The 26,390-nt window shown below is 39.0% G+C and overlaps 1 protein-coding gene across 2 annotated transcripts in view; it reads right to left on the bottom strand.

The window, feature by feature from the left end:
• Positions 1–26,390, bottom strand: part of scaf8 (SR-related CTD-associated factor 8) — a 285,263-nt gene that overhangs the window by 103,571 nt on the left and 155,302 nt on the right. The window contains exons 16-20 of one of the 2 annotated variants that reach the window (XR_013888261.1): positions 21,882–22,006; positions 19,440–19,590; positions 17,384–17,452; positions 15,619–15,864; positions 13,051–14,256 (exon numbers count right to left, since the gene is read on the bottom strand). Coding sequence is in view for 1 of the 2 variants with exons in the window: in XM_080200340.1 (XP_080056466.1) it covers positions 13,238–14,256; positions 15,619–15,864; positions 17,384–17,452; positions 19,440–19,590; positions 21,882–22,006 (1,610 nt within the window). In the remaining variant the exon portion in view is untranslated. Of the gene's footprint in view, positions 1–11,501; positions 14,257–15,618; positions 15,865–17,383; positions 17,453–19,439; positions 19,591–21,881; positions 22,007–26,390 lie in introns of those variants that run through there. The other variant, XM_080200340.1, reaches the window with a different exon arrangement.

Here is a 26,390-nt window from a genome sequence, read left to right on the forward strand (position 1 = left end):
TCCTGAGAGATATAACTTTATGCAACAACCTACCAGGCGGTACCTTGTTGAAGGCCTTGCTAAAGTCCACGTAGACAACATCAACTGCACTGCTCTCATCTACCTTCTTGGTTACCCTTTCAAAAAATTCAATTAAATTTGTGAGACATGATTTTCCACTCACAAAGATTTTCCACTGACTGTTCAGTGAAATGGGTAAGGGAAGCCTAATCTGTAGACTATAATCTTGATTTTATTGCTCAAAACCTAATCTTCTCCAAGAATATGGTAAATCCTTCTTAATGTTATTTCATAATGTTATATGCATTACGATGTTTATTTGATCTGTTGCAGTATAAATCTTCTGTCACATGGGGGCTCTGTGTACTGCATAAACTGTAGAAAGCACAGTGGCACCATGCCACAACAGAAAATCAATACTACATCAGGTCACTTCATATTGTTAATATGAGCTGAGTGAATTAACAGAACTTTCAGCTAACATTAGACTGCCTGAGGTGTGGTAAAACATATCTGTTCTCACAATCACTACCCCACCACCCTCATTTATAATGTTAAACATTTTTACTGCACAACTGGCTTATACAAATATCATTTCCAAAATATACAAGGGATATAAAAAGTACAGAATATTTAATGGAACACAAAGTAAGCACTAGGTGAAAAATTAGGAAAGGAATGAAGATATGTAGATAGACTAAGTGTGTGGGAATAACTGTAAGATGGAGTTCATTGTGGAGAAGTTACAACTGACTCTCTATGACTGTAACCATGGTATTTTACCCTTTCAACCCGTCAGAAGCCTTAGTTTACCACACCATCCTCTTCTACTTTGTTGGTCAATGAGATTTTCCTCTCCCAACTCCACTTGCCTATCTAGACAACTGGACAATCTCTTCTCTTAAAGTTTATTTATTAGTCACAAGTAAGGTTTATATTAACAATGCAATGAAGTTACTGTGAAATTCCTTTAGTTGCCACAGTCCGGCACCTATTCGGGTCAACGCACCTAGCCAGCATGTCTTTCAGAATGTCGGAGGAAAACCATGCAAACACGGGGAGAACATGCAACCTTCACACAGCGACCCAAGCTGGGAATCGAATCCAGGTCCTTGGCGCTGCAAAGCTGCAGTGCTAGCCACTGTGCTACTTAGCCGCCCATCCCTGCACTGTTACCTGGAATCCCCAATTTATCCTCGATTCTTTCTTCTTTCTCATATATATGCCCCTCAGAGAAATCATCTGAAAATACAACAGATTTGCTGGCCTGGCCTCAAGTGCCTTTACATAGCTCGAGAGGCTGTGTTCTCAAAATGTCTATCCTGATTCTAGTCCTGAATGAGAAATCTTTGCTCACGAACAATGGGAAGATCAAATCTCATTGTTTGCAGCTCCTGCCATAGAATGTATCCCAGAGCCAATGATTCCACCTCACTTTGGCCAGTCAGAATGAATTAGACTGCTCACAATATCTGCATCCTTTAGGATGTTGAGTTGAGCTTTTAACCTTATATTACCTACTTCTTCCTCCATAACCTCGCCCTACTCTTCCCTTTCCCCAAACTATCTGCTGCTGAAGCACTTATTCATTTGTTACCTCCAGACTCAATTATTTCAATGCTTTCTTGGACAGCCACATTTTCCACCCTTATTCTTATTCTCATCCGAAACAATGCTGCCTGTATCCTAATTTGCAACACGTTCAGTTTACCTATTACCCATGCAGGCATATCTACACTGGTTCACAGTTTTAAAATTCTTATTGTCAAGTGTAAATCCATCCATGGCTTACATTTGTAATCTCCACCAGCCCTACTGTCCTCCCAGAACTCCGATTCTTTAAGTCTGACCTCTTGTGCTTTCATCTGTTTAAGTATTAAGCTCTAATTCTCTTCACTTCCATCTCTCACTCTCTCTCTCTCCTCAAATCTGACAGAGACACTAAGGTTTTGTTCATCTTTCCTAAAGCGGTAATTCCTGTCTGGTCATGCTCCTATGGGATGCTTCCCTTTGTATAAATGCAGTGCAAATGCAAGTTAGTGTTGAAATTGGGACACCTATTTTAGGTGGGAAAAAGACATTTGAATGCCGAGAGACTAGGAGCGAAGTAAGAGTAATGGATCTTGGGTCCCAGGTATATAAATTATTAAAACTTAAAGTGCTCTTGCTCTTTTAAAAAGAAAATCAGGAGGTGAATGGTATGCAGGCCTTCATCTAAAGGAAATTGGTTAGGCCTTGAAAGGAATCCTGCAGTCAATTTTGGGCAATAAACTTCAAGAAATATGTTTGAAGGACTTACAGGACAGATTCACCAAAATGATACCCACGGTTTAAATGGATAAATGATGATGGCAGGTTGCATAAATTCTTGCATTTAGAAGGTTGGGAAGTGTTCTAATTGAGGTTTTTAAAATAAGGACTGCAATGGGGCAACAAATATTATTTCCTTTTATGAGGGAGTCCAGAATGTAAGGTAGGTGGGGTTGGTGTCATAATCTTATTCCTCAGCCAGTTAGTAATGAAATCAGGAAGAAGTTTTTCAGAAAGAAATATTAATGTCTCACCTGCAAAGGGCTTTGGGTGCTAAATCAAAATAGTCTGGAATTAGATTTTTTGACAAGGGTGTCAGGGGCTCTGGATAAACAGAGCTTGAATGGCAGAACCAGTTCTGGAGATGAATGGCTTTTCCTGTCCTGTGTTGATGTACATATGAGATTGGATTTTATAGCCCTTATCCAGGCTTGTTTTTGGTGGGTAGAGAAGTATCAAAAAATATGGCAGGTGGCTAGCCCACTGCCAGTCTACCCAGCCATGATCATTATACAGGGTGTGGATGAGGCATCCCCTAGCCTGCCCGTCTTTAGGCCTATTGAGACCCTTGCAGCCTATTTTTGCCCACTTCAAGTCCCAAATCCATTTTCATCTCATAATACATTGGGTAGTGGAAAAGTGAGACTGACTGAAATTTGTGAAAAAGCCAGAAGGTGGAGTACATCATTTGGGGGGGGGGGGGGGGGGGGGGGGGCGGCTGTCAAACCCACCCCAAAGATCATACTCCCTCCCTGTTTGCGCTTCCATGCCTGACCTTCAAATCCTTATCACGCAAAAAGCCCAGGACTTACCTGTATCTGGTATCCGCCTTCTATCTTCATGGGACCACTTGCAGTCCCAGTCAGACTGGTTGGCAGCTATCAAGGGCAGGACGTTGTTCCACTGATAGAAAAAAGTCCAATTCTCAAATTAAGTCAACCCGGGGTGGAGTGGGGTGGGAGATTTTTACATCATTGTCACTGAACAAATTGGGTCAGAGTCCAGTGGACATTTAGTAGTTTTAGGTTTGATTAATCAGGGGCATTACACTATAAAATCAACAGCCTGACTGCAGGAATATTAAGCATCTATTTACTAAGAAAATCTAATAAAAGTATTTTTATTATGTTAGCTCTTCTTCAGGGAATATTTATGGCAATCAGCAAATGTAGAGATAAAGCAATGTTTATTTTCAAAAGCAGTCATTAAACTAAAGGGCAGTAGCTACATCTTCCATAGTATATAAATTCCACTGGATGTTTAATGCTTCAGGTGGGGGTTGGGGGGCAGCAAACTGCACGTTAGTTTCAAAAGCACTTCATTACCTGGGAAAACAGAAATCCAGTGTAAGATTTTTGCGTTGTTCATGTGTACTTACTCAAGACTCCCTTTTAATGAAAAGGAAATCTGAAGTAGTAACTCCAGCAGTCAGCTGACTGGCCTAGTGAAAGTATCCCAGGATATTTTAGTTACTGGGGGAAATTTTTATGCACTATATTGGTTTCCTTTTGTCTGTTTTGGAGGGGAATTAATCTAATGATGAATTAAAAGTCTCTTAAAGGTTGCATGTCATTTATATATTAAAATATTTGAATCCACTCAATGGGATGGAAGTTTTCATCCAGTGAAATAGATCAAAAATACAAAAACCACCAAAGCTCATTGCTTCTTTTACACCATACCGGGCAGCTGCCTCTTTCCAACTTTGACAATTTATCAACAGATAAGTTGTCAAAGTTGTCTACTGAAGGCAATTGGGACTAACTTAATGGTAAAAACTGGGTGGCATGGACAAGAGGGGCGAAGGGCCTGTTTCTATGCTATAAACCTCTATGACTCTAAAAAGGGCAAGTGAACATGGATGTAAATATTTTTAAATTAGATATTGGAGGTCAATGAGGAGGAAACAAAAGGGCAGCGAAAATTAAGCAAGGTGGCAAGTCAGAGAAATCTTGGGAGATTGTAGTGACAACAAGAGTGAAGGACAAGATGCAAATTTGATGCACGAGGTGTTTTTATAGGGGAGGGGGTGGGCAAATGGAGAAAATCCATGTCTGGAGATCACTGACAGTTTAGAATGAGTCTATGGAATAAGTTAAAAGTAAAGATCCAGATCATTAAGTCAATTACTGGAGCACAAGAAACTTGAGGATGGTGGTGCCAGGTTTCATTGGTGAGGGCACAGACCCTGCCATGTCTGGTGAGCTAATTGGTGAAGGATTAAAGTGGAGAGCTTCAAGATGGTAAGGGGATAGATTAGTGTTTCAGCAGCAATATACGGGAGACAGAATCTAAGCTGAGCCAAGCTGTGGAGATTGGGTAAAAGTTTTAACAACTGAGGAGGAATGTCAGCTCAGGCTCAAACAGTGCAAGTTTGTGCATCACTGAGTGCCTAAGGTGAAATGTGAGATTTAAAACCAGAAAGCACATTGATATCATGGGAATCTGAAGATGGTTATGCTTCTGCCAACATTAAATTTTGAGGAAATAAAAAGTTACAGGACATGTGAAACCTTTAACTGACCACTATGTACTCCTATCCTTGTAGTGACACTCAGAGGCTAGCATGCTTGGATTTGCAACAGACCAAAGCTAATACAAGTTACGCTCTCTCACTGTCTGCCCCACCTCATTCTATATCAGTATATATGTGGTGTATATATAAAAGTGGACTCCAGGTCCTGTACCAATCTGTCTGAGATCAGAGAATAGGGAAGGGTGTTCTGGACAGATGCTATGGTCTTTTGTTAATACCATTTCTTTAGGACTCTGTTATTTTATACTAATTTACCTGTCTGGGTTAGTGAATTGTCATCATTTGTAGTAGAACACTTGTGTTCTTTGAACCCCATTTTCTCACCTCATAATTCAAGATTTTTTCTGCTGTTCATTATGTTTGTATTATCTCTCCATCACTTTCCAATTAGCAACGTGTTCACTTCTTGCACTCAAAATGCCATTCATCACCAGTCTCTTTCACTGGAAACCCCTTCCCATTCAATACTCAATGATTCATGGAGCCCAAAGATTCTGCAGAAAATCCAAGCTGAATCTCAGCTACTCCAGGCAGCCCCGCTATCCCTCGTGTCCAGAAGAGATTTTAAAACCTCGTTCTATCTTTATGATATCTTTAGCAGATTGAGAGGGGCTCTTTAACAAAGTATCAAAAATTGATCACACCTATCAAATTTTCAGTAGCTGTAATTGAAGACTTCGTCATCATCACCATGTGTAAGTGTAAAAAGCTGCTTCCTTGACTGTATGTGAATTGCTCTGTTACATCTGCAGATATTATGCCAGGAAAATAATCCTTGTGCCTTCCAGAATGACCCAGCCAAACCTACAGTTGGTTGGTAGCGTAATTGCAATTTATTGTGCCACCTGTGTCAGTGATCAAAATACAGATATGGGAATGAAAAAGTAATGTATTCAGTATTAACCATTTTACATTTACATTTTTAATACCTGTAAACCAGATACTTCATCTTGAAGGGCAGCACGGAGGCACAGTGGTTAGCATTGCTGCCTCTCAGTGCCAGGGGTCTGGGTTCAATTCTGGGCTTGGATCACCGTCAGTGTGGAGTCAACACACAAACCTCCGGGTATTCCAGTTTCCTCCCAGTCCATGAATGTGCAGGTTAGAAGGACTGGTCATGCTAAATTGCCCCTTAGTATCAGGGGAACTAGATGGGATTGTTGTCAGCACAGACTCAATGGGCCGAATGGCATCCTTCTGCATTGTAGGGATTCTCTGATCTTCTGAATCTTCTTCCCATCCTTAACTAAGCAGAGCAGTATTACATCTCACAAAGTTTTGTTCTTCCCTATCATATAACTATCATTAACTCAAAACTCCGAATTTGTGCCTCACAAATCCAACCATTTTGGAACTTAAATCTATGGTGGAACTTGATCAAAGGTGACATTCCTGCAGATCAATTTCCCACTTCTCAAAACCTGACCCCAGTAATACCAAGCATGTTCTGCAGCCGAAAAATGCTGGCAATATACATTTTGCCAGCACCTTCCCCAATCTAATGATAGAAACGCTACTGCTCCCATTAGAAAAATGGAAACAAGCTGCTGTGAAATACATGCCACTAAGAGCATGCGATGAATGACTTCTACCTGAAACTGTAAAAATATCAAACACTGAACTCCATCCTGAGAGCATCATGACTCATGAAACTCTCACATGACCCTGTAAATGGAGGTAGGAACTGTTACGTAACCAAACCACTATTTTGCACAGCTGTGTAATAAGAGTGGTCCTAGACCCAAAGCTGTTAAACTACTATACAATCAACATACCTTTGTATAAATATGTTGAGAAAACACTATCTTACATAAAAAAGCCATATGATTTTCCATTTGTTGGAACAATTTATATAGAATCATAGGTGAAATTCTCCAGCCTCGCTGGTCTAAAAGCCAGAAATTCCTGCCTGACCATCAATGGGGTTTCACATTCCCTGCAATCCAATCGCTAAAATTCCAGTGGTGGGTAAGATGGAAAATTCTGACCATAGAATCCCTACAGTGCAGAAAGAGGCTGTTTGGCCCATTGAGTCTGCACCAACCACAATCCCACCTAAGTTATGTTCCTGTAACCCCATATATTACCCTGCTAATCCCCGACAGTAGGGTCAATTTAGCATGGCTAATCCACCTAACCTTTGGACTGTGGGAGGAATCGGGCAATGTGCAAACTCCACAAAGACAGTAACCCGAGGCCAGAATTGAACCTGGGTCCCTGGTGCTGAGAGACAGCAGTGCTAACCACTGTGCTGCCCATCTTGGTTGCCAAATGCAAACCGTTGGCGACTTTACCGGCACAAATTTGCACTCTGCTTTTTGATATAATTAGTTTCTTGAAATGAAGTGTTTATATTAAAAAAAGGCTGCGCACGAAAGCTGTTTGCTCTAGTTCTAAGCTAGAAGTAGTTGAAAATAATTTACATAGACTTTCATCAATAATTCAGGAAATAAATAAGATCTTGAAGTTGGGAACTAAAAAACATTGCAAACTCTGTGAGATGTGAAGCCCTTTTCAGACTTTGTGAAGGATCAGTGCTCCGAAAGCTTGCAATATCAAGTAAACCTACTGGACTTTAACCTAGCGTTGTGAGATGACTTACCAGGCTGTGTGTGACAATTCATACAAATCAGGCCTGCACTGTCCTATATTTCCAATATTAAAGAGTTAAAAACTGAAAATGTAATAATGGAAAATTGAATTTAGATATTGACCTTTCACCTCAGGATGGGTTCAAATGTAGAGGATGATAGACTGTGAAATAGTAAATTGTCACACTTATTCAATAAAGCAACATTTAGCTGCTCTAAATTTAGAGTGTTTGAAGCCAATACTGGGCAGCTTAGTCATGCTTACGGCACCCTTTGCAAGATGTCACCAGTGGCATAAACACTGTAGAGTACACAATCTGACTTTGCCCATGGGTATTTCTGGTGAATGGAGGTGGATGATCAGCAATCAATGCCAGCAGTATAAACTCTGAGAACCTGGATGCAGTGCTGTAAGAATTTCAATCACTTCAGTCACCTACCAATAATTTCAATCAACAATGTCTCACCAAGTATTCATAGCTTCATCTTTCCCTCATACACTTAGTACTGTTGCTATAAGCCTCATTCATATCCCAGTTTGCACACACTATCAATGGCACACTTCTTTTACTTGCAGGATCAAGTTGTCCATAACTGGAAGTGGTAGCACCTAATAATCAGGGGACAAGCACAAGCTCTCACATCTATGGAGGACACTCGTGGTAATCAATTTTGCAGCCACAACGAAGGCCATGGCCAGAGGTGGAGCTATGTCAAAGGATAGCAGTATATTCCTACTTAATACACCTTATATTCCACCTCTGTCATTCCATCTGATTTACAAGCTGCAGAGTGTGCAAGCATTCAGCCCTTGCTTTCCCCCATCTTCCCTCACCCAAATCCCACCTATGAAACATTCATCTTTTGAGATGCTCAAGAACTGCTAGATAATCAAGAACTGATGCTGAATCTGAATTCTAAGAACAATGAAAGAAAGAAGGAAACACGTAACTCAAATTCACAACTGCAACTGCTCGCTCCAGGTACCAGTTCCCTGGAGGGAGAGGATGCACATGGCTTCTGCTCCAGAGGATTCAAGCATCAAAGAGAAAAATGCTGATGAGCATATTCACTGATGGACTCCAACATGCCAGGAAGTCTGCTGTCGCTGTCAAAAAGCAAGGAGTCGGATTCCAAACTGGCAAAGAGCTTGGAACTCCATCCCTTTTCAGCACGGGGGTGCTGGCCAAATCCATGAGAACACCAGTGAACTCAGCCATGATGCAATGCAGCATCTAGTGGAAACACTCTCATCTTCCTTGTTGCACAAGTCACCAGCAGCTACCCTCTGATTTGATGAGTGGAAGATTGAGGGAACAGCGTACTAGCGCAGAACGAAAGCATCATGACCAATACCAGGATAGCAGGCATTCACCAGCATGATGTTTATTGTGGTCACACACCAACTGCACAATGTGTGACAATCTTTGTAGGTGAGCTACATTACAGCAAAGTGGTGCCTACAAAGCCAAGTGTGTACAGTTGATAACATCCTGAATCATGAGGAAGCTCACTATCCTGGAAAAGCCACATGCACACTCTGTGCTTTCTCTAAACAGAGAGCAAAATGAACTCCCCTTTCCTGGCATAAAGAGCATCTGTCACCTCTCTGATGCAACAGTGGACAGCAACCTAGGAAATTATATACATGTTGCCAGTTCCATTCTGAGGACCGAAATGCTAAGAAATGCTGGACCTTCGCAGCCAATCACAGCACTGTTTTTTCCCTGCTCTGGTACAGTTGTAAGAGTGGCAGAGTTCTATGAATGTGCTGTTTGTAAAGCGCAGATGACGTAGACACTGGACTTGACTTGGGTGACTGCCTCTTCCTCCTCCCTCTGAAACAGCACATTCTTATCTTTGCTGTCTCTGCTCCATTTAATGCTGTATTTCAAAGGAAATTTCAACTCTAGTACTCATGACCAAGAGCAAATGGCCTGGCCAGAACCTTTTAAGGCACAATCAAGGTCTTCAAAATGTGCAGTACAACTCCATGTTAACTTCACTAATTTTTCCAACCACTAAGAACTTCAATGAACTCAAACAGAATCAGCAGAGATTAATCAGCAACTAGCTGGCAAATTGATGATTAAGAACATAAGAAATAGGAGCAGGAGTAGGCCATCTAGCCCTTCGAGCCTGCCCCGCCATTCAATAAGATCACGGCTGATTTGAAGTGGCTCAGTTCCACTTTCCCGCTTTCTCCCCATAACCCTTAATTCCCTTGCCTACCAAAAACCTATCAACCCGCGTCTTAAATATATTTAGCGAGGCAGCCTCCACCACTTCAACAGGCAGAGAATTCCAGAGATTCATCACCCTTTGAGTGAAGAAGTTCCTCCTCAACTCCGTTCTAAACTGCACCCCCCCCCCCCTTATCTTGAGGCTGTGCCCTCTAGTCCTACTGTCCTTTCTGAGCAGGAATACTTTAAAAGTACTGGTTGGATGTTTGCATTCCTGCTGAATCCATGTTCAGCTATGTTTAAAAGATGACATTAGCTGAATAATGAATTTGAAAATGGCAGTGCTAGTGTCAAATCTGCATTACAGATGTCACAATTATTTACTCTTGTCGACATCTGGTGCTCCGAATGCCCACACCAAGATGGTGTTTGGCACAAGCCACAGTAGAAATGTGTGCAAGCAACACAGATATCATTTTGCTATCAAAATGGCATCCACAGCACAAACTAAGGAGTCCAATTCTGTGGTCCATGTCAATTTATACAAAATTTTGGATATCACTGGTAGAATCGCATTATTTAAAACCACTTGAAATAATGCGATTCTACCAAGTCTACCACCTGAAATAGAAGCAATGATATATAAAAAGTGACATCTTGCTGATGGCATTCCCTGCAAAATGTCACCAATGGCATAAGCACTTATGGTACACAATCTGACTTTGCGCATGGTATTTTTGGCAAATCTTGCTGCTTACTGACACCCTTGTTCAACAGTATAGTCCTTTTTCCAGCAATCTCCCGAGAACATCAGGAACTGAAGGCCACATGGCTCCGCAAACCTGCTCTCCTCTCCAATAAGATCATGGCTGAATTTCTGCATTAACTCCACTTTCCTGTTCTATTCTGATATCACTTCATTCCTAGTTTCCAAAATTCGATCGTAATTTTGATCACATCCAAAATTATTACCCAAATTCCAACATCAGTTTTGAAGTTCCATAACTTAGGTCCTACATCAGAATCAGAAAATGCTGAAATGGATAATGGGTGTAATGATCATGTACAGATTAAAAAAAGGAAATACAAATGGTAGCAAAATTATATAATTTTTCTTCAGGTGCTTGTAGATCTGCTGTGCATTTTTTAGTGTTTTCTGCTTTAGCATTTGTAGGTTTTTATTTCTTCATCCGCAAATCACAATCATTTTTATCCTTTTATGTGTATTAGGTTTCTAATGTCCACAATAATTAGATACATAGATTTATAAATCTTCATGCTGTAAATAATTAACAACATCAGCAAGCCACTAAATATATTATGGAATTAGATAGTTTCTGTTCCAAGGATGGTGAGCAAACTACTCTATTTTACTGGTGTCTCTGAGTGGATGCCCTGCTTCAAGGTTCCAACACCATTGCTCTTTACCCAGCTGCTGGAAAAATACAACTTACTTTCTTCCTGACATGCAGGCAGCTGTGTATGCCTTTTTATTCCAGGTATTTCAATACACTACCCCAAGCTCTTCATTCTTCAATATTTCTCCTTAGCAAATTTCTCCTGAAGTGTGAAAACCCCAAACCTGTTTTGATTGCAAGTCATCTTATTTTCTTTTTGTAAAGTCATATTAATAATCCTCAATTTACATTTAAACCAAAGTTTCAACAGTACTGATTTCCACGTTTGTAAATTTGTGTTAGAATTGTAGGTTGGGCACATGCTAACAATTCGCGATATGTTTTTATGAAGTACAGATTAGGTAAATCAGCTACATGTTTCAGATCCACCTTTTAAAAAAAATACTTGAACTCTCAGTAGTGCTTACTTACTGGAAAAGCACTACACTAACTGTCAATACACTGACTAGCTGTACAATGAAAATCTCAAGCACACTCTATTTATTGGAAAATACAATCATGTAAAAGTTACAAAGAGAACTGATCGATAGAACATTGACCTGTACTTGTATATCCAATATTCAAAGCAGTAAGTCAGAAGGCCCTGGTTCCCACAATGCTGTAAGCACAAATAACCCGAAAAGGATTACATTTTTAGGGTGAAACTAGTATAACATCTGGCTCTGAGAGTAGTGTTATCAATATATACTGATGGATTGGCCATTTAAATTTTTATGAAATCCTGTACAATTTTGCTGTTTATCCTGGTTAAGTCACACACATCTACCTATTAACAAGAGCATTAACCACTGCTGACTAACTGCTACAAAATTATGATAGTTAAAGCAGATGTGAAACAGGCTTGACCAAATTTCACAGAACGCTAAAAATGCTGTTGCAGTGGCAAGTGGTTACTTTGTCCAGAAAACAATTTACTTTTTGTATTCAATTGAAAAACATCAGTCCTAACAATTCATCCTTTTTTGTTCTTTACCAATCATATATAAAGGACAAAATGATTATGGGGATTTTTGCTTTAACAAGTCATAGTTGTGCAGGTTAGGTCAGCACGTTTCTCCCAACTAAAAGGATGGGCTGCAAGTTCAAATCCCTTTCATTCAAACTCATTTTGCACCAATTGGATCACCAAGTGGAGTTCTTTTTGGAAGCAAAAGTCTCACCTTAATGAAAAGTAAACCTGAACATTTACCTCTGCCTTCTTGCTGAATCACCACAGAGTGGAACAGAGCAAATGGAATTGTCTGAACCCAGCTTGTCCCTTACTCTTACTCAAGATTGCAAAGCAGAAAACAAGGGATAGCTAGATAAAAGGCAATTCTCAAGAGAAAAATCTTAGCTCCTACAATATTTAATTACTCTGAATCCACCTCCCCACTATTCCTACCTGGCACTTTCTATATGTATTTCCTGATGCCAAATTAAAGCTCTTTTTATGGCAACTTTCCTTTGCAAAAAAAAACCAGATGAACTGAAGATCACAACATTATCAAACAAACGTTTTATTAGCATCTAAAAACAGAATGCACCCAACATTCAAATGATTTTTTTTTCAGCCGTTACTCACTGCAGTACGAGGGACAAATCACAAACATTTATTCTGGGGATTAACAGAGACCAGACTATAAGAGGATTTAAAATGTCTTTTTTTTTACAAAACAGAAAAGTATTACAATTTTTTTTCCTACACCTCAGTACTGCACTGCTCACTGTGAATGGGCTAGGCGATTGCTGTCAACAGGATAAAACATAAAACAATAACTCATTTTCATCAAAGCATTAAATTTAAATACTGTAGCAGCTTCAGGGGATGGCGAAATTCAGATTATGCCCTTTTTTCAAGTATTACTGTAACCACTTTTATTCCATCCCAGCCGTAACAGCTACACGTTTACCTTTCTTCCATAGGAAGGTCAATTAAAATTTTTTTTGGCAAGCTATTATAATCTTCCTCAAATTAAAAGAAATGTGGGAGTTCTGGCCTCTAAGCATGAAAAAAAAATGTCGTTACCTACCGTGTTCAACTAAAGAACAACAGTCTGTACAGGTCAGTTGTACACATTAACTTCAGTTATTAGAGTGAAAGATGTACATCGGATTAAATTGTCTCGCAGACAACAGTGACTTTTCTCAAGTTCCAGTCAACCATTTTGTCCACTGCAGATGACCACCTATACAAAATACCGTCATACTGTTTGACGATTATGTCCCCTCGGTATCTGTGTTTTCGGTTACAGGTTGATTTTCTAAATCATCCTTCTCCACGCTTTCATCTGATGGAGATGCAAGGCTAACAGACACTTCTGGGTCATTGTTTGCAAGCTCCTTGTTTGGCGGCTGGCTGTTTGTTTCTGAGAAATCACCATTTACCCGAGGCCTATCGTCCGGTTTCTGGTGATCAGTGGTCCCTTGAAAATAGTCAAACCTATGCCGAGGAGGAACCCAGTGATCTTGCTCTCTGTCTCTTCCAAAACGGCTGCCATTTACATCTCGGCGAAAGCCAAAATCTCGGTCATCACGATCTCTCTGACGTTCCCACGGCCTGCTGCGATCATCAAGATCCCTATGTGTTTCCTGATCAAAACCTCGGTTCCACATCGGACCACTTCTACCATCAAACCTGAAATTTCTTCCACCAAATCTTTCATGATCCTCATGAAAACTTTTAGGACCACCAAAGGGCACAGCACGACGCTCACGTTCATCAAAATCTCTTGAGCCCCATCTTTGGTCTGAACCAAATCCAAATTGATCCCGTCTTCCAAGATTGTCATTGTTATCCACTGGCGGGAAACGATAATCTCGGTCACCTTCTTGTTGCATGTTGTCTCGCTGAAAGGAATTATCATTTCCAGTGGATCTTCTTTCATCTCCTGTAGCTTGGCTTGTATTAGTACTGCTGTCAGCACTGGGGACTGCAGATCTCGTAAATGCTCCTTCAAGCCTATTGAAAGAACCTCCTGGTGGAAAGGGAGCTCTGGACCCCGGGTGAAGAGGTCCATCAATTGATAACGAAGGGGGCATGTTTGGCTGAGGTGGCATCAGCAATGGGAACCGTTGGCCTGGTGAGGGAGGCATCATTCCAGGACGCACGTCCAGTGGAAGGACTCCAGGCATCCTTGGCCCAACCATACTTGGTGGAGGCAAATTTGGCAATCCGGGTGCAGGTGTTGATGGTTGCATCCCCAGAACAGTCCCACTGGATACTGTACTTGGAGTTCCTGCAACAGCAAGAATTCACAATAAACTTTATGCTTATTAGCCAGGTTTACACACTCATACCACCGTCCCCATGACACAGTATATGAAAACCCATTACATGGGCATTAAATTATGAAGTATTAAATTGGTAACCCACATATTTTGTTTAAAATGAATAAATATTCCACAGAGAAATCTATCAAGACTACTTCAGTTTAGCTGCAGAAATAGTAATGAGTCAAGAAATTATAATCTACTTTCACAAAGTCTGTTTCCATGGTTGGGGATGGGGAGGTTCCTATTCAACTTCCCTCTTATCATTCATCACTCACTTGTTGAGACAAATAACCTGTGTTCAAACATCATTAGTGTCAATTTGCAGTAAGCCTCTTGGCAGCAACGCATGTGGACATAGTCATCAAATTTCTCTTCAACATGGAGAGCTCTAGTTGCTATTTTAGGATTACTTGAGACTGGTTAACTTGCGACTGAAGAGCTAGTATCGTATCATGCTATGATATAATGCACTGATGAACAAATGACACATCATTTGCCATCCACATTTTAAGATCACAAAATCAGTGTATTATATAGCTAGTAACAGTTGTAACTCTGTCACTGAAGTAGGATCACTGAACTGAGAATCAAATATTCTCGAGAGACTGTTTATACATAAATCAATTACTAATCCTGCATTCTGTTGAAACCTATGTGTGAGATGTTCTAATTAACCCCAGATGAAATGAAGAACTACAAAAGACTACTACAGTATTCTCGTATAAAATTTATAGCTTTGGATGTGCAATACTGAGAATATTAAGCTGTGGACTCCTCCTATTACACAGATGAGTTAAAAAATCTTTTAACCTTTGTCCCAAGTAATTTATTACAATACTTCAGATTGGCACATATGCAAATTACCCACAAAATGACAGTTCATTAAAGTACAAAAAGCCAAAAAAGATCAATGTCTCATTATTTCAACCAAATGTCAAGTTAATAGGTTATATATTTTGTCATAAATTACCAACTCCTAAACACTAATACCATAATTAGGGCAATACATTAGGCATAATGGGTCAGCAACTGCATGCAATTATGATGGAAGAAGGTATCCAATGCTACATGCAAGGAAAACAGACATTTCCCATTTCAAGATGAAAAAAATAAAAGTTTGCATTTGCAAAACAAGAATAGTTGCCTTCAATCCAAATCAGTTTTATATTTTATTTGTACATCTAACCACTACAGCATGCAAACTTCACTAAAATAACAATTATCATTGCAGTTAAGGAAAATACTGAAAATATTAAATGTAAGTGGAGATCAAGTTGCTACTGTTATTAAAATAGTGCATAATAATGTGAACTGAATGTACATACCTGGTCCAGATGTAGATGTTGTTTCTGATGACGACGTTTGATTGCCTGTGCGTGATGCCCCCAAATCATTTGATCCAACTGGACCAGTTGAGAGAGGCTGTGTGCCAATTGGATTAAACATACCCCCTGGTGGAATACTAGGAGTTGGGAGACTGCTGTGCCCAGAGCCTATATGTGAAAGTAGGTTCCCAAACGGGGAATCCTTTGTACTGTCTTGGGTGTTGGAAAGAGGCGGGCAAACTAGAGCTGCAAAATAATTTTTTTGCACTATTGTTAATTTTAAACAACAAACTTAAGAATAATGTTCAACCAAAATCCAGAACAATCTATTTCATATCTACAGTCCAGAAAGTAAGCATTCAGGGATGAGAGCAGATGAAGACACAAGGTCTGAAAAATAGTAGCCAAAAAAATCTAAACTTCTGTGACAAGGAATCATATAATTACAATGACTTTTATGATCTGTCGTGAATGCAAATACTTCCAGGACACTTCAAATGGACAAAATTATTAGACTTCAATAGGATAGGAATGTTAGTTTTACTTTGTTTACCTTCTATTATCATTAAGAATGTGGACCAATAGTTTGTATCAAATCACCAGCTCCGCACTTAATACAGTTTGTGCATGTAATACAGGATGAAGTTTATACTGACAACAGAACAAGAACGTGCTGGATCATGTACATGTGAAGCGAAGCAAAGGACTACAGCAGTGCCTTCACATAGCATTCTTCAACGTGACCCTATTGTTATCATTTTCTCAAGGGCAATTAGGTTGGGCAACAAATGCTGTCCTTGCCAGCAATCTCAACATCCCATGAAATATATATTTAAAAGAAAATTGAAAATTAACATGATTTTAGATGTCAGCAAAACAAAACAGCAATAAAGCAGCATTTTAACATTCAAAATATAATTAAAGTGCCCATTTTATTGATCCAACATATTGTAGAAAAATGAAATCTGTTTTTAAAGTACTTTACATCATTATTTTTCATAACGTGTAGGTTTCAAGCAAGCTTTCCAATTCGCTGGTGAGACAGACTCACTGACATCCTAATCTGCCCTCCACCTCTAAACATACACAGTGTAAATCAATCCCATTACTCCACACACAGAAACTCCTCTCTCCAACCTCCTCCTTCCACTCATTCAGCAGCTGTGCTCTCCAATCCTTCTCTCCCCATTCATTCATCATCCTCCTATCCCAACTCCTCCAGCCTGCTGAACTTTGCTGAGACTCAGGCTCTGCTGCACCCCTTCAGCCCTTGGCCTACCAAACTCCACTAAGAGTCAAGGCCTTTGTTCTCCCCTCCCACCACTCACCAGCATGCTGAACCCCACCAACACTTGGGCTGTGCTCCCTTCTCCTGGCAAATCCCACGGCTCCAACAAATAGCCAGCAACAAATTGCATCCTCCTCATAGCTCCCCTGAGCCTGCTCCTGGCCTTCCTGCTGGCAGAGCTATTCCAGACTTTGAGACTCTCTCCTCCCAGCTTTAGCTGTGTGGGAGATGGAACTCAAAAATAACTAAAAGGACAGAATTCTGTTATTCAGAAATCAGAATTCCGCCAAATGACAAAAAATTCTCAATCCCTGGTGCATTTTCTTCTCAGCAAATAAAATGTCTATTCAAAAAGAACTGAAAACTACCTGGTCTTTCAAGTTTACCTTTAATCAACTTTATATAACCTTACACAACAATACCCATTAAAAAAGGACACGTACATAAAGCACCCTCAAAGAATTTAATGATACTCACAGGTTTGTACCGGAGGAATCGAAGGTCCAACAACTGGAGGTGGAACAACTGGGGGTGGTGGTAAATAACCTGCATTTGGGATTAAAAGTAGCCCTTCAGTTTTGCAAATTATGATTTAGTTTGTTTTACCTAAATCAGAATAAAATATCTTGCATTAGTTCAACTCAACTAATATTCATAATAAGAACTCAGTTCAAACCAATATTATATAGTAAAGGGCTCAATCTATGCAACTGACTGTAATATATCATTTTATATGTTTATTGAATAGTACAAAATTTACAAATAGTCAAGATAGGCATAACCAAATTATATAACATTTGTTGCACTTTCCAATTATTACGTACTGCATAATTTTTTGAGTTGAGATGGTGGCTAACCGTCTAGTTATGTAATCTACCTTATCAGCTATTAAAATTGTACTAAAATAAATATTTCTTTAACTCTCTTTCCCTCATTTGTAAGTTGTTCAACTTAAAGAGATGTTCTATGATTTGAATCTGCAATAAAACTGAAGAGTTTCTGGAACGATCAGCACCACATACATTTTCTACAACAGCACTGACAAATAAGAAAACAGATTTTTACAATCAATTTATAATCCATGATTCTTCAAGTCTGATTGCACCTACTATGATAAATTAATCACCTAAATTTTACTGCGACAATTTGGGAGATGAAGGACAATAGACAACTAAAATAGAACAGGAAATATTGCAGGGCAATCACTATCTGTACTCAGAATCAGTTATGGTCATGATCTTTCAAGTGCAAACCCTTGAACAAATAAAAAGGTCAACAACATAAACTTTGACCCTACCAAGGCTAAGGCCCAAATGTTAATGGCTTTCCCTTCTCAGTGCTGGCTGATCAACTGTGTTCCTATTATTTTCTATTCTAATTTCTGATCTGTTGCATTTACAGCTCATCTTCACACTCTCTCCCACACTCTATTCTTCCCCATTTCCGCATCTTTCTGTTTGGGACTTGCCTGTGTATTTTCTTCTGCAAATATTTGCATTATTTTGCCCTTTTACCCATTATCTTTACTTCACTTATACTTTATGTCAGCTAATAATTTTCCACTTGGCAGTCTGCAGATTAATAAACTTCATTTCTGGACTGGCACATCCACTTATTTCCGCACACCCTTCCATTTAGTTTTCCATTCTAAAAAAATGCCTACATACCCAAAACGTGTAACGAGTCTTTTGTTTACAGAGGTGCTGACCAAGAAATTGCACATTTTGACATCTTCTAAGTTTCTTTCAATTTCCAGTGTCTGTGGGATCATTCCATTCGCTAGCTTGACAAATAATTTCCTTTACTTTAATGCATAAGATATGATTTTTTTGCAATAATCACCAAGTAATGTGAATGGATGAACACTTTGGGATTGGTGGGGTGAGGGGATGGGCACAGGAGTTGAAGGAGGGGGAGTGGAGCATACGCCCATCCCACCCATCCCAAGTCACGCAACAACTCTTTTGTTCAAATTTTCACCCCGACATCATAAGTATGAGCCATTAAAATAGGGTCACACTACAAACAAGTTTAGGAAGCACTGCTATAACCCACTGTCAAAATTGCCAATTTGTTGGCATCAAAATTAAAGGAAATTCTAACATTTGTAAGGGCCACGACATCAATATGGTAATCAAGTACTGTTGCAAAATTTTTGGTTTATATACATTATTAAGTATTATCAAATATAACACCAGCAACTGCTGTATTGAGCCTACTGATGGAAAAAGGAACCTCAAAGATTATTACAAACAAATCATTATTAAAATCTGTTAGTAAAGTGGAACGGAAATTTGGACTTCGAACACCAAATACAAGCAATGAAGGGTGGTAGTTTACTTCCAAATGCTGAATTATCAATTTCAACCATGTTGCTACAGTACTGCATGTTGATTACTGATATTTTGTTAATGCAGCTAAAACATTAAAATGGTGGGAAACCAAACCAAGTAGATTACAACTTAATTCGTACAAGTTTAATATGGGGGATCAATACCGCACACGAAATAGCTAAAAACAAACCATTCTGTACCTGGAGGCGGCTGTGAAGGATTAAAGCTATGCCGTAAGAATGGAGGTGGTGGAATGGCCGGGTTGAAGCCTGGAGGAGGTATCGACATTGATACAGGAAAGGCTGGTGGCTGCACCATACCAATTGCTGAAACAGTTGGAGTCACTGGGATCTGAAAACAAATTATGATTAATTGTGCAAAGAATGAATGTTCTGATGTTATATTGTGTAACTAATTTGAAGAAAAACTTGAGATTCACAAATTTAAAGATCACTGAAACTTGGATTTTGAAAAAAATTGCTAGGCACATATTAACCTCAGAATATATTTTTCCTTTAAAGTGCCTTCACCATTTACAGTTACTGTATCAAATTTTTTACAACCTGATGTACTTAAACTCTTACTGTGACAAACACAAGTTCTCACACATGAAATAACAGGATTCTAATTTTATGAGGTCACTGTGGGATAAGTTAAGAATTCTTGAATTTGCACAAGGTACACTCAGGTAAAGTGTACTTTGACTGATGTATTACTTTAATTATATAAGGAGGCAAACCGATTGAAATTATGTCCCAACATTTTGCTTGCAGTTTAGTTTGACAGCTCAGAATGTACTCCAGCAGCAACGTGTTGGTCGTGCTGGAAGTATGGATGTATATAGTATTCCGAAGCACAAGGCATGAACTAAAAAGTCACTACTCATATTAAAAAGATAAAACTTAAAAATGATATGCTGTCCAAAGTACTTCACGTTTACATAATTTCAAAACTCCCTCCATGTAGCTGCTTCCAACCCATCAAGTGTCCCATTTTTGGCTTCCATGCAGTGCTAATGTTTCAAATCACCATTTATACAGAATTTTCAAAAACTTTCAGCTGTATTTCAGTGGCAGCACTCTTATTTTTGTTTTCAGTACCACTCCAGAAACTTTAGTACGTAATTTGAATTGATACTCCAATACACTACTGAGGGAATGTTGCATACCAGTTATTAGAGTCATGGATCAAATCCCAAGGTACATTATGAAGCCAGACTAGACCCCAACAATTTTTCAAAATGTTGGCATAACTGTAAGGATAGGATGTTTTGCTCCAGGAATAATTCTACTGACAAATTAGGGATTTTTAAAATGTCAAAACAAGCTTTATTCATAGCAGTTTAAATACAATTCCAACAAAGCGAAGCATCTTAACTTTTAACAGTTGAACAACAGTGGAAAAACGAAAGTAAACATCCAATTTAGCACTATTTCAGTTCTAAATAAGCAACGGTCCTCTTAAATTCAAATGTCATTTTAAATACAGCTAGCAAACCCAGGTGTATTAACGTAGAAGCTATTAGAGAGACTTTGAGAAAGACCAGTTTGGAGACTTCCGTCTTTAAACAATCCCAGCCACAAAACTGAACAGAATGTAGGTTCTCTCTGCTACATCCCCATTATTAATCACTTTAGCACAAGACTCTGTATACCTAAACCTACCTTTGATTCCTTTAATTAAAACCCAGGGGAAATCTTTTGTAAATAAGAGTCCATTAGCCCCCTCCTAAGTAAACAGTACATGGCTAAAATGAATAAATATCCTGCTTTTCCAGCATCTGAGCTGTATTCTTGCCATATATACTAGCTGCCTGTTGAAAATCTATATTTTAAACATTCTGCAGAAACACAAAATAAATCAAAGTACAGGCCCTGTGGTTGTCAAACATCCCATGACACCATTTTGAACAACAGTAAGGATGTTCTCCCCCAGTGTCCTGAGTAATATTTATCGCTCAACCTTCATCATTAAAAAAAGCCATCTGTTAATGATCACAACGCTGTTTATGGGACCTTAGTTGCTTTGTTTTGGCATCACTACAATGACTATCCTTAACACAGCACAGTGTGTGTAAAGCTTTCTGGATCGCCTCAAGATTGTGAAAGATATCATATATAAGGAAGTCTTTCTTTCCTCCTCAAAGAATTATGCATGTGTCTTTGCAAGCAAATCAAGAGGTTAATTGTTTGGACAGCTCAAATGCTATTTTATTGTGCCCAAGATGAGGTAATTATTATCCATATTTAGCCTGTAATAGGTTTTCTCAGCGCATATCCCTTTCAGATTTGCACTATCATTTTCATTGCCCCCAGGTACAAGAGGAAACTTGAGGTGATAGATTTGCATGAAGTAAAATAAGTACTATCAATAATACTTCTAGGGTAAAGAAATTATATTTATAAATGACAGTTGCACTTTACAGTCAAGGGAACCCACCTTACATACACCTCCATCATCAATGTCACAAACAGTAGAATTTAGTTCCCAAGTTTAATGAATCAAAGTTATAAGGCTTTTCTTACTCATGAAAGAAACTTACATTCTCTATTTGCTGTGTAACCAAAATAGCACATTTTACAAAGTGAACAATAAAACAAACTGTGGAAGTGCAATTTCATAATATTAAATAACACTGGTACCTGGACAGGAAGCATAGTGACAGCTTGAGTGAATGTCTCTGCTTGTGATGTTGGTTGAGTGCTTTCAGTAGTTACAGGTTGGATTACAGTCTCCTTTACTGCCTCCGAGTTCCTCGACTCCCACTCTGAAATATAACGTTAGAATGTTCCTTTTGGCAACAGATTACAGAACAGTCTCACTGCAATTTAAAGTGCATAAATTTAAAAAAAAACAGGTTTACATCTCTTCTGATTTCCACTTTTTCTGTTTAAAATATTTTGTTGCTGCTTACCATTTATTATGTCAAGAAATTAAAATGAAAACCCTTGCAAACAAGTTATAAGTAATGTGATGAACAACAGAAATGTTAACAGTACTCACACATATCACTCAGATCAAAAACTGCAACGGGTGACTATGAAGATATTTCAATAAGTAGACAAAAAGCAATTCAAAATAAATATGACCTATCTATCTCCATCTTATGTACTATGTATCTTAACTAGGTTATTCGGGACTGAGGTAAAGAAGATATTGGAGACTAGATTCTTCCTGAAGAAGATGCAGTAGAACATGAACAAATGAAGTGGCATTGTCTGATTAAATTCTAGGAATTGTGGTCGCGGCAACAAAAGCTTAGGAGTAAATAGCTCAAAGGAAAAAGATTAACTTTACAGTGTTACAGCTGAGGTTCACATGTTTGTGCATTGTTTGCAAGAACTAATGATGTTAGACTGATTTGACAATTTATATGACTGATATATTTCTACTCAGCAAAGCTTAGTCTGATCACAGATAGCACACAACTACGGCACTTGAGACTGAAATATTTTGTTGCTGGTTGCAAACCAAATTTTCTTTTATAAGTTATCAAAGTGGAAGCTGAGATCAGCTAAAAGATGAATAAAATCAAGAAAAATGTTTTAGAAGTTTAAATACATTTCAGTAAATTATGATGTTTTCCTGACTTATTGTATAAACTTTACTTACTATAAATTCCCTGGACCTAACAATCGACATAAAGAGATAGTTGCAGAGATAAAAGATACATTGATTTGAAGTTCCAAAATTCTTACATTATAGAACAATTCCCAAGGATTACAAGTTAGAAAACATAACCCCATTATTTAAGAAAGGAAGAGGAGAGAAAATGGTGAATTTTAGACTAGTTAGCCGAATGTCAGTAGTAGGCAAAATACTAGAATCTAGGATGTGGTAACAGCATACTGAGAAAATTATAACATGACTAAGCAGAGTCAACATGGATTTCTAAAACGATGTGTTTAGAAAATTTAGGGGACGATTTTATGAAAAAAATTCTAAGTCCAGAATGAGTTTGAAAACAGGAAAGCTGTTTGTTGGATGAGTCAAATCTACGACCTTATGTACTGAGAGCAAAAAAGACCCCTCAAAACCGGTCTCTCGTTTCTTGGGGGAAGGGCTTAAATCGACAGAAAGCTGACTGAGAAGCAGCAGAGGATGCCATTGTGCAAGCAAAGATCTCTCTTCTCACTCAGCCAGTGTCTATGGCCTAAGGCAGGCCTTTCCTCCCCAGATACGGCGATTATCACCCCCCCCTTTCCTCCTCCCACCACCAATCACGCTGCAGATTGGCTGCAGGCTCCCTCCGTCTCCCAACGATCACATTGCAGAGTGTGCAGTATTCCTCTCCATCACCGATTGCCCTGCCCCTGGTCTGGCCCCACCCTCCTGGTATTGCCAGGCTATCACTTCCAAAGGGGAACTCCCCCTTGCCCCCAACTTCCCCAAGGGCCTCAATGACTTCTGGTTCTACCAGCGAGGTCATCATGTCTGGTTCATCAGCTGTGATTCTTGTCGTAGAGAACTTCTCCCAATGAGGCAAGTGAGCCTGGATGATAGAATTCATGAGCCCGGGACTCTATTTAAATTAACACAAATTCGATTTAAATAATTTATTCAGCCTTGAGCCAGAAATGGGTGCGTAGCTGATCATGCCAGATATCCAGTGCTGACAAGATTGCAACAGGTGACAAATTGGGCGCGAGCCTAATTTCTTGGTGCTTTTGCAATCTTACTGCTTGCCTTGCCCAACAGCAGGCAATTGTTGCTCACCGCCCTAGAGCTTTTTGAGAATGATAACAGGTAGGATGCAGTGCATTTGGATTTTCAGAAAGCATTTCATTAAATGCCACAGAGGAGACTACTACACAAAATTAGGAGTCCTGGGGATACCATATGGATGGAAATCTGATAAAAGAAAACCTTCAAGGTTGGCAGACTGTAGCTAGATCTTGGCCCATAACTATTTACAATCTACATTCATGAGTTAGATGAGAGCACTGTGTAATGTATCCAATTTCACTGATAATACAGAATTAGATGGGATACCAAGAAGCTGCTGAGGAATATGGACAGGTTGGACAAACGGGCAAGAACAGCACAGGTGGAATAGAGCACAGTAAGTATGAAATTATCCACTTTAGTAAGAATAAAAAAAGAACATTTTTTGAATGGTGATGAGACTGGAAAATGTTTACAATCAGAGGGGCCAAGAGTGTTCTTGTATATGAATCATAGAATGTTTACATGCAGATACAGCAAACAATTAGCATTATTATTTTAGGTATGTTAGCTTCTATTACAAAGGGATTGGAGTAAAGAAATCTTGCTACAATTTTAAAGGGCACTGGTGAAGACAAACTTGTGGTAGCTTGCAATTTTGGTCCCCTTACTCTTGAGAGAACATACTTTTCCCCCACTAGAGAGATTGCAACAAAAGTTCACTAGATTGGTACCTACGATGAGAGGAATGTCTTCGCTGACAGTTAAGAGTGGACTAGGCCTACATTTCCTTGGGCTTTTTAAAATGGGATGATCTAAGTCAAATTCTGAAGGGACTCAACAGATGCTGAGAAAACATTTCTCTTGGTTAAGGAACCTAGAACACAAGGATTCAATCTCAGAATAATGGGTCAAGTATTTAAGGCTGGGGTAAGGAGAAATTTCTTTACTCAAAGGCTGTGAATCTCCAGAATTCTTGAGTTCAGAAAACTCTGCAGGGTCAGGTGGGAGTAAGCTCAGGACAGAGGTTGATAATTTATTAAGTACTAAGGTCATTCAGGGATATGAGGACAGTGCAGGAAGATGGAGTAAAGCCATGATCTAGCTGAACTGCAAATCAGGCTTGAAGGGCCAAATGACCTACACTTCGTCGTATTAATATCTTTACTTGCACAATAGTACAAGTAACAGTATTGTTCCCTTAACTTGATCAACGGATCCTGCTATTAAGTACATTTAGGAACATAGGAATTAGGAGCAGAAGTAGGCAAGTTCAGCCCTTCGAGCCTGTTCTGTGATTCAATCAGATCATGGCTGATCTTTTCCTGGCCTCAAATCCACCTCCCCTCCAGTTCCCCAAATCCCTCTTTCCCTTTTTTATTAGAAATATGTTAATCTATTTCCCTTTTGAAACCAGTCAACGATTCAGACTCCACAGCGCCAAAGGTCAGCGAGACACACAAATTCACCATCCTCTCAAAGTAGTTCTTCCTCATCTCAGTTTTAAATCTATTGCCTTGCAGCCTGTGCCTGAGATTTATTGTTTTAGATTGCCCATAAGAGGAAACATTTTGTCTGCATTTACTTAATAAATCTCTTTTAAAACTTTAAATACCTCGATTAGATCCCCTCTCATCCTTCAAAACTCCAGCAAACTGTATAATCTCTCCTCAAACGTCAATCCCTTCATCCCCGGAATCAACTTGAGTTGTCTAACTCCATTAACAACCTGTTTCTGACAATGAAGCTATTAAAGATCTGGGATGTTCCTCCTAATGGTCATGCACTTTGAACTATGCAGTTGAGCAATTTCCAGTGCCGCTTTCCTTTTGATAAAATTTTAAACACACTGAATTCTTCATCTCAAATGCTAAAGACATTGTAGTTAGATAAAAATTTAGTTCCAATGTTTGGATGGGCAGGACAACATAATGTTCCAACCTATTCTTATAGAAGAGGATTCAAATAGGAGAAAACTATTTGAATGTGGTTTTAAATATAAATGCTGATGTGTGAATGTATATAGAATGTATAAAAACACAATTTTTGCATTTTATACTATAATTTATAATGAAGATTGTAATATTTATTTTATATATGAGATCTTCCAGGGAACTGTTGAAGATGAGTTGGAGGGGTTTGTCTGCCTACTACTTTCATTTTGTAAAATTGTGTGATTCTTCCTTATTTTCTCTCAAGTTATTTTGTTTTATTTGTTCTTCATCTGCATTAATATTTTGTTTCTACGTTTGTATCTTCTGTTTCTCATTGCCAAGTTTAGATTACTTCTGCTCATTTTTCTTGGAGTAGGCCAGTTTTGGGGCAGTAGTTCACAGGTGAGATATTGGTCATGGCCACAAACCAGTTTTCAACTGGTGAGCTGCAGGTGTTGGAATTGAACCAGCCTGGTATCAAAAACAGGTCACATCTAAAAGCTAAAGTTAGGAGGTTTGTGTTGTAAAGATGGGCCAAACAATTACCTAGAT

The sequence above is a fragment of the Carcharhinus amblyrhynchos genome, chromosome 12 (genome assembly GCF_965287045.1).
Source record: "Carcharhinus amblyrhynchos chromosome 12, sCarAmb.v2.hapA, whole genome shotgun sequence".
In the NCBI taxonomy this organism is placed as follows: domain Eukaryota; kingdom Metazoa; phylum Chordata; class Chondrichthyes; order Carcharhiniformes; family Carcharhinidae; genus Carcharhinus; species Carcharhinus amblyrhynchos.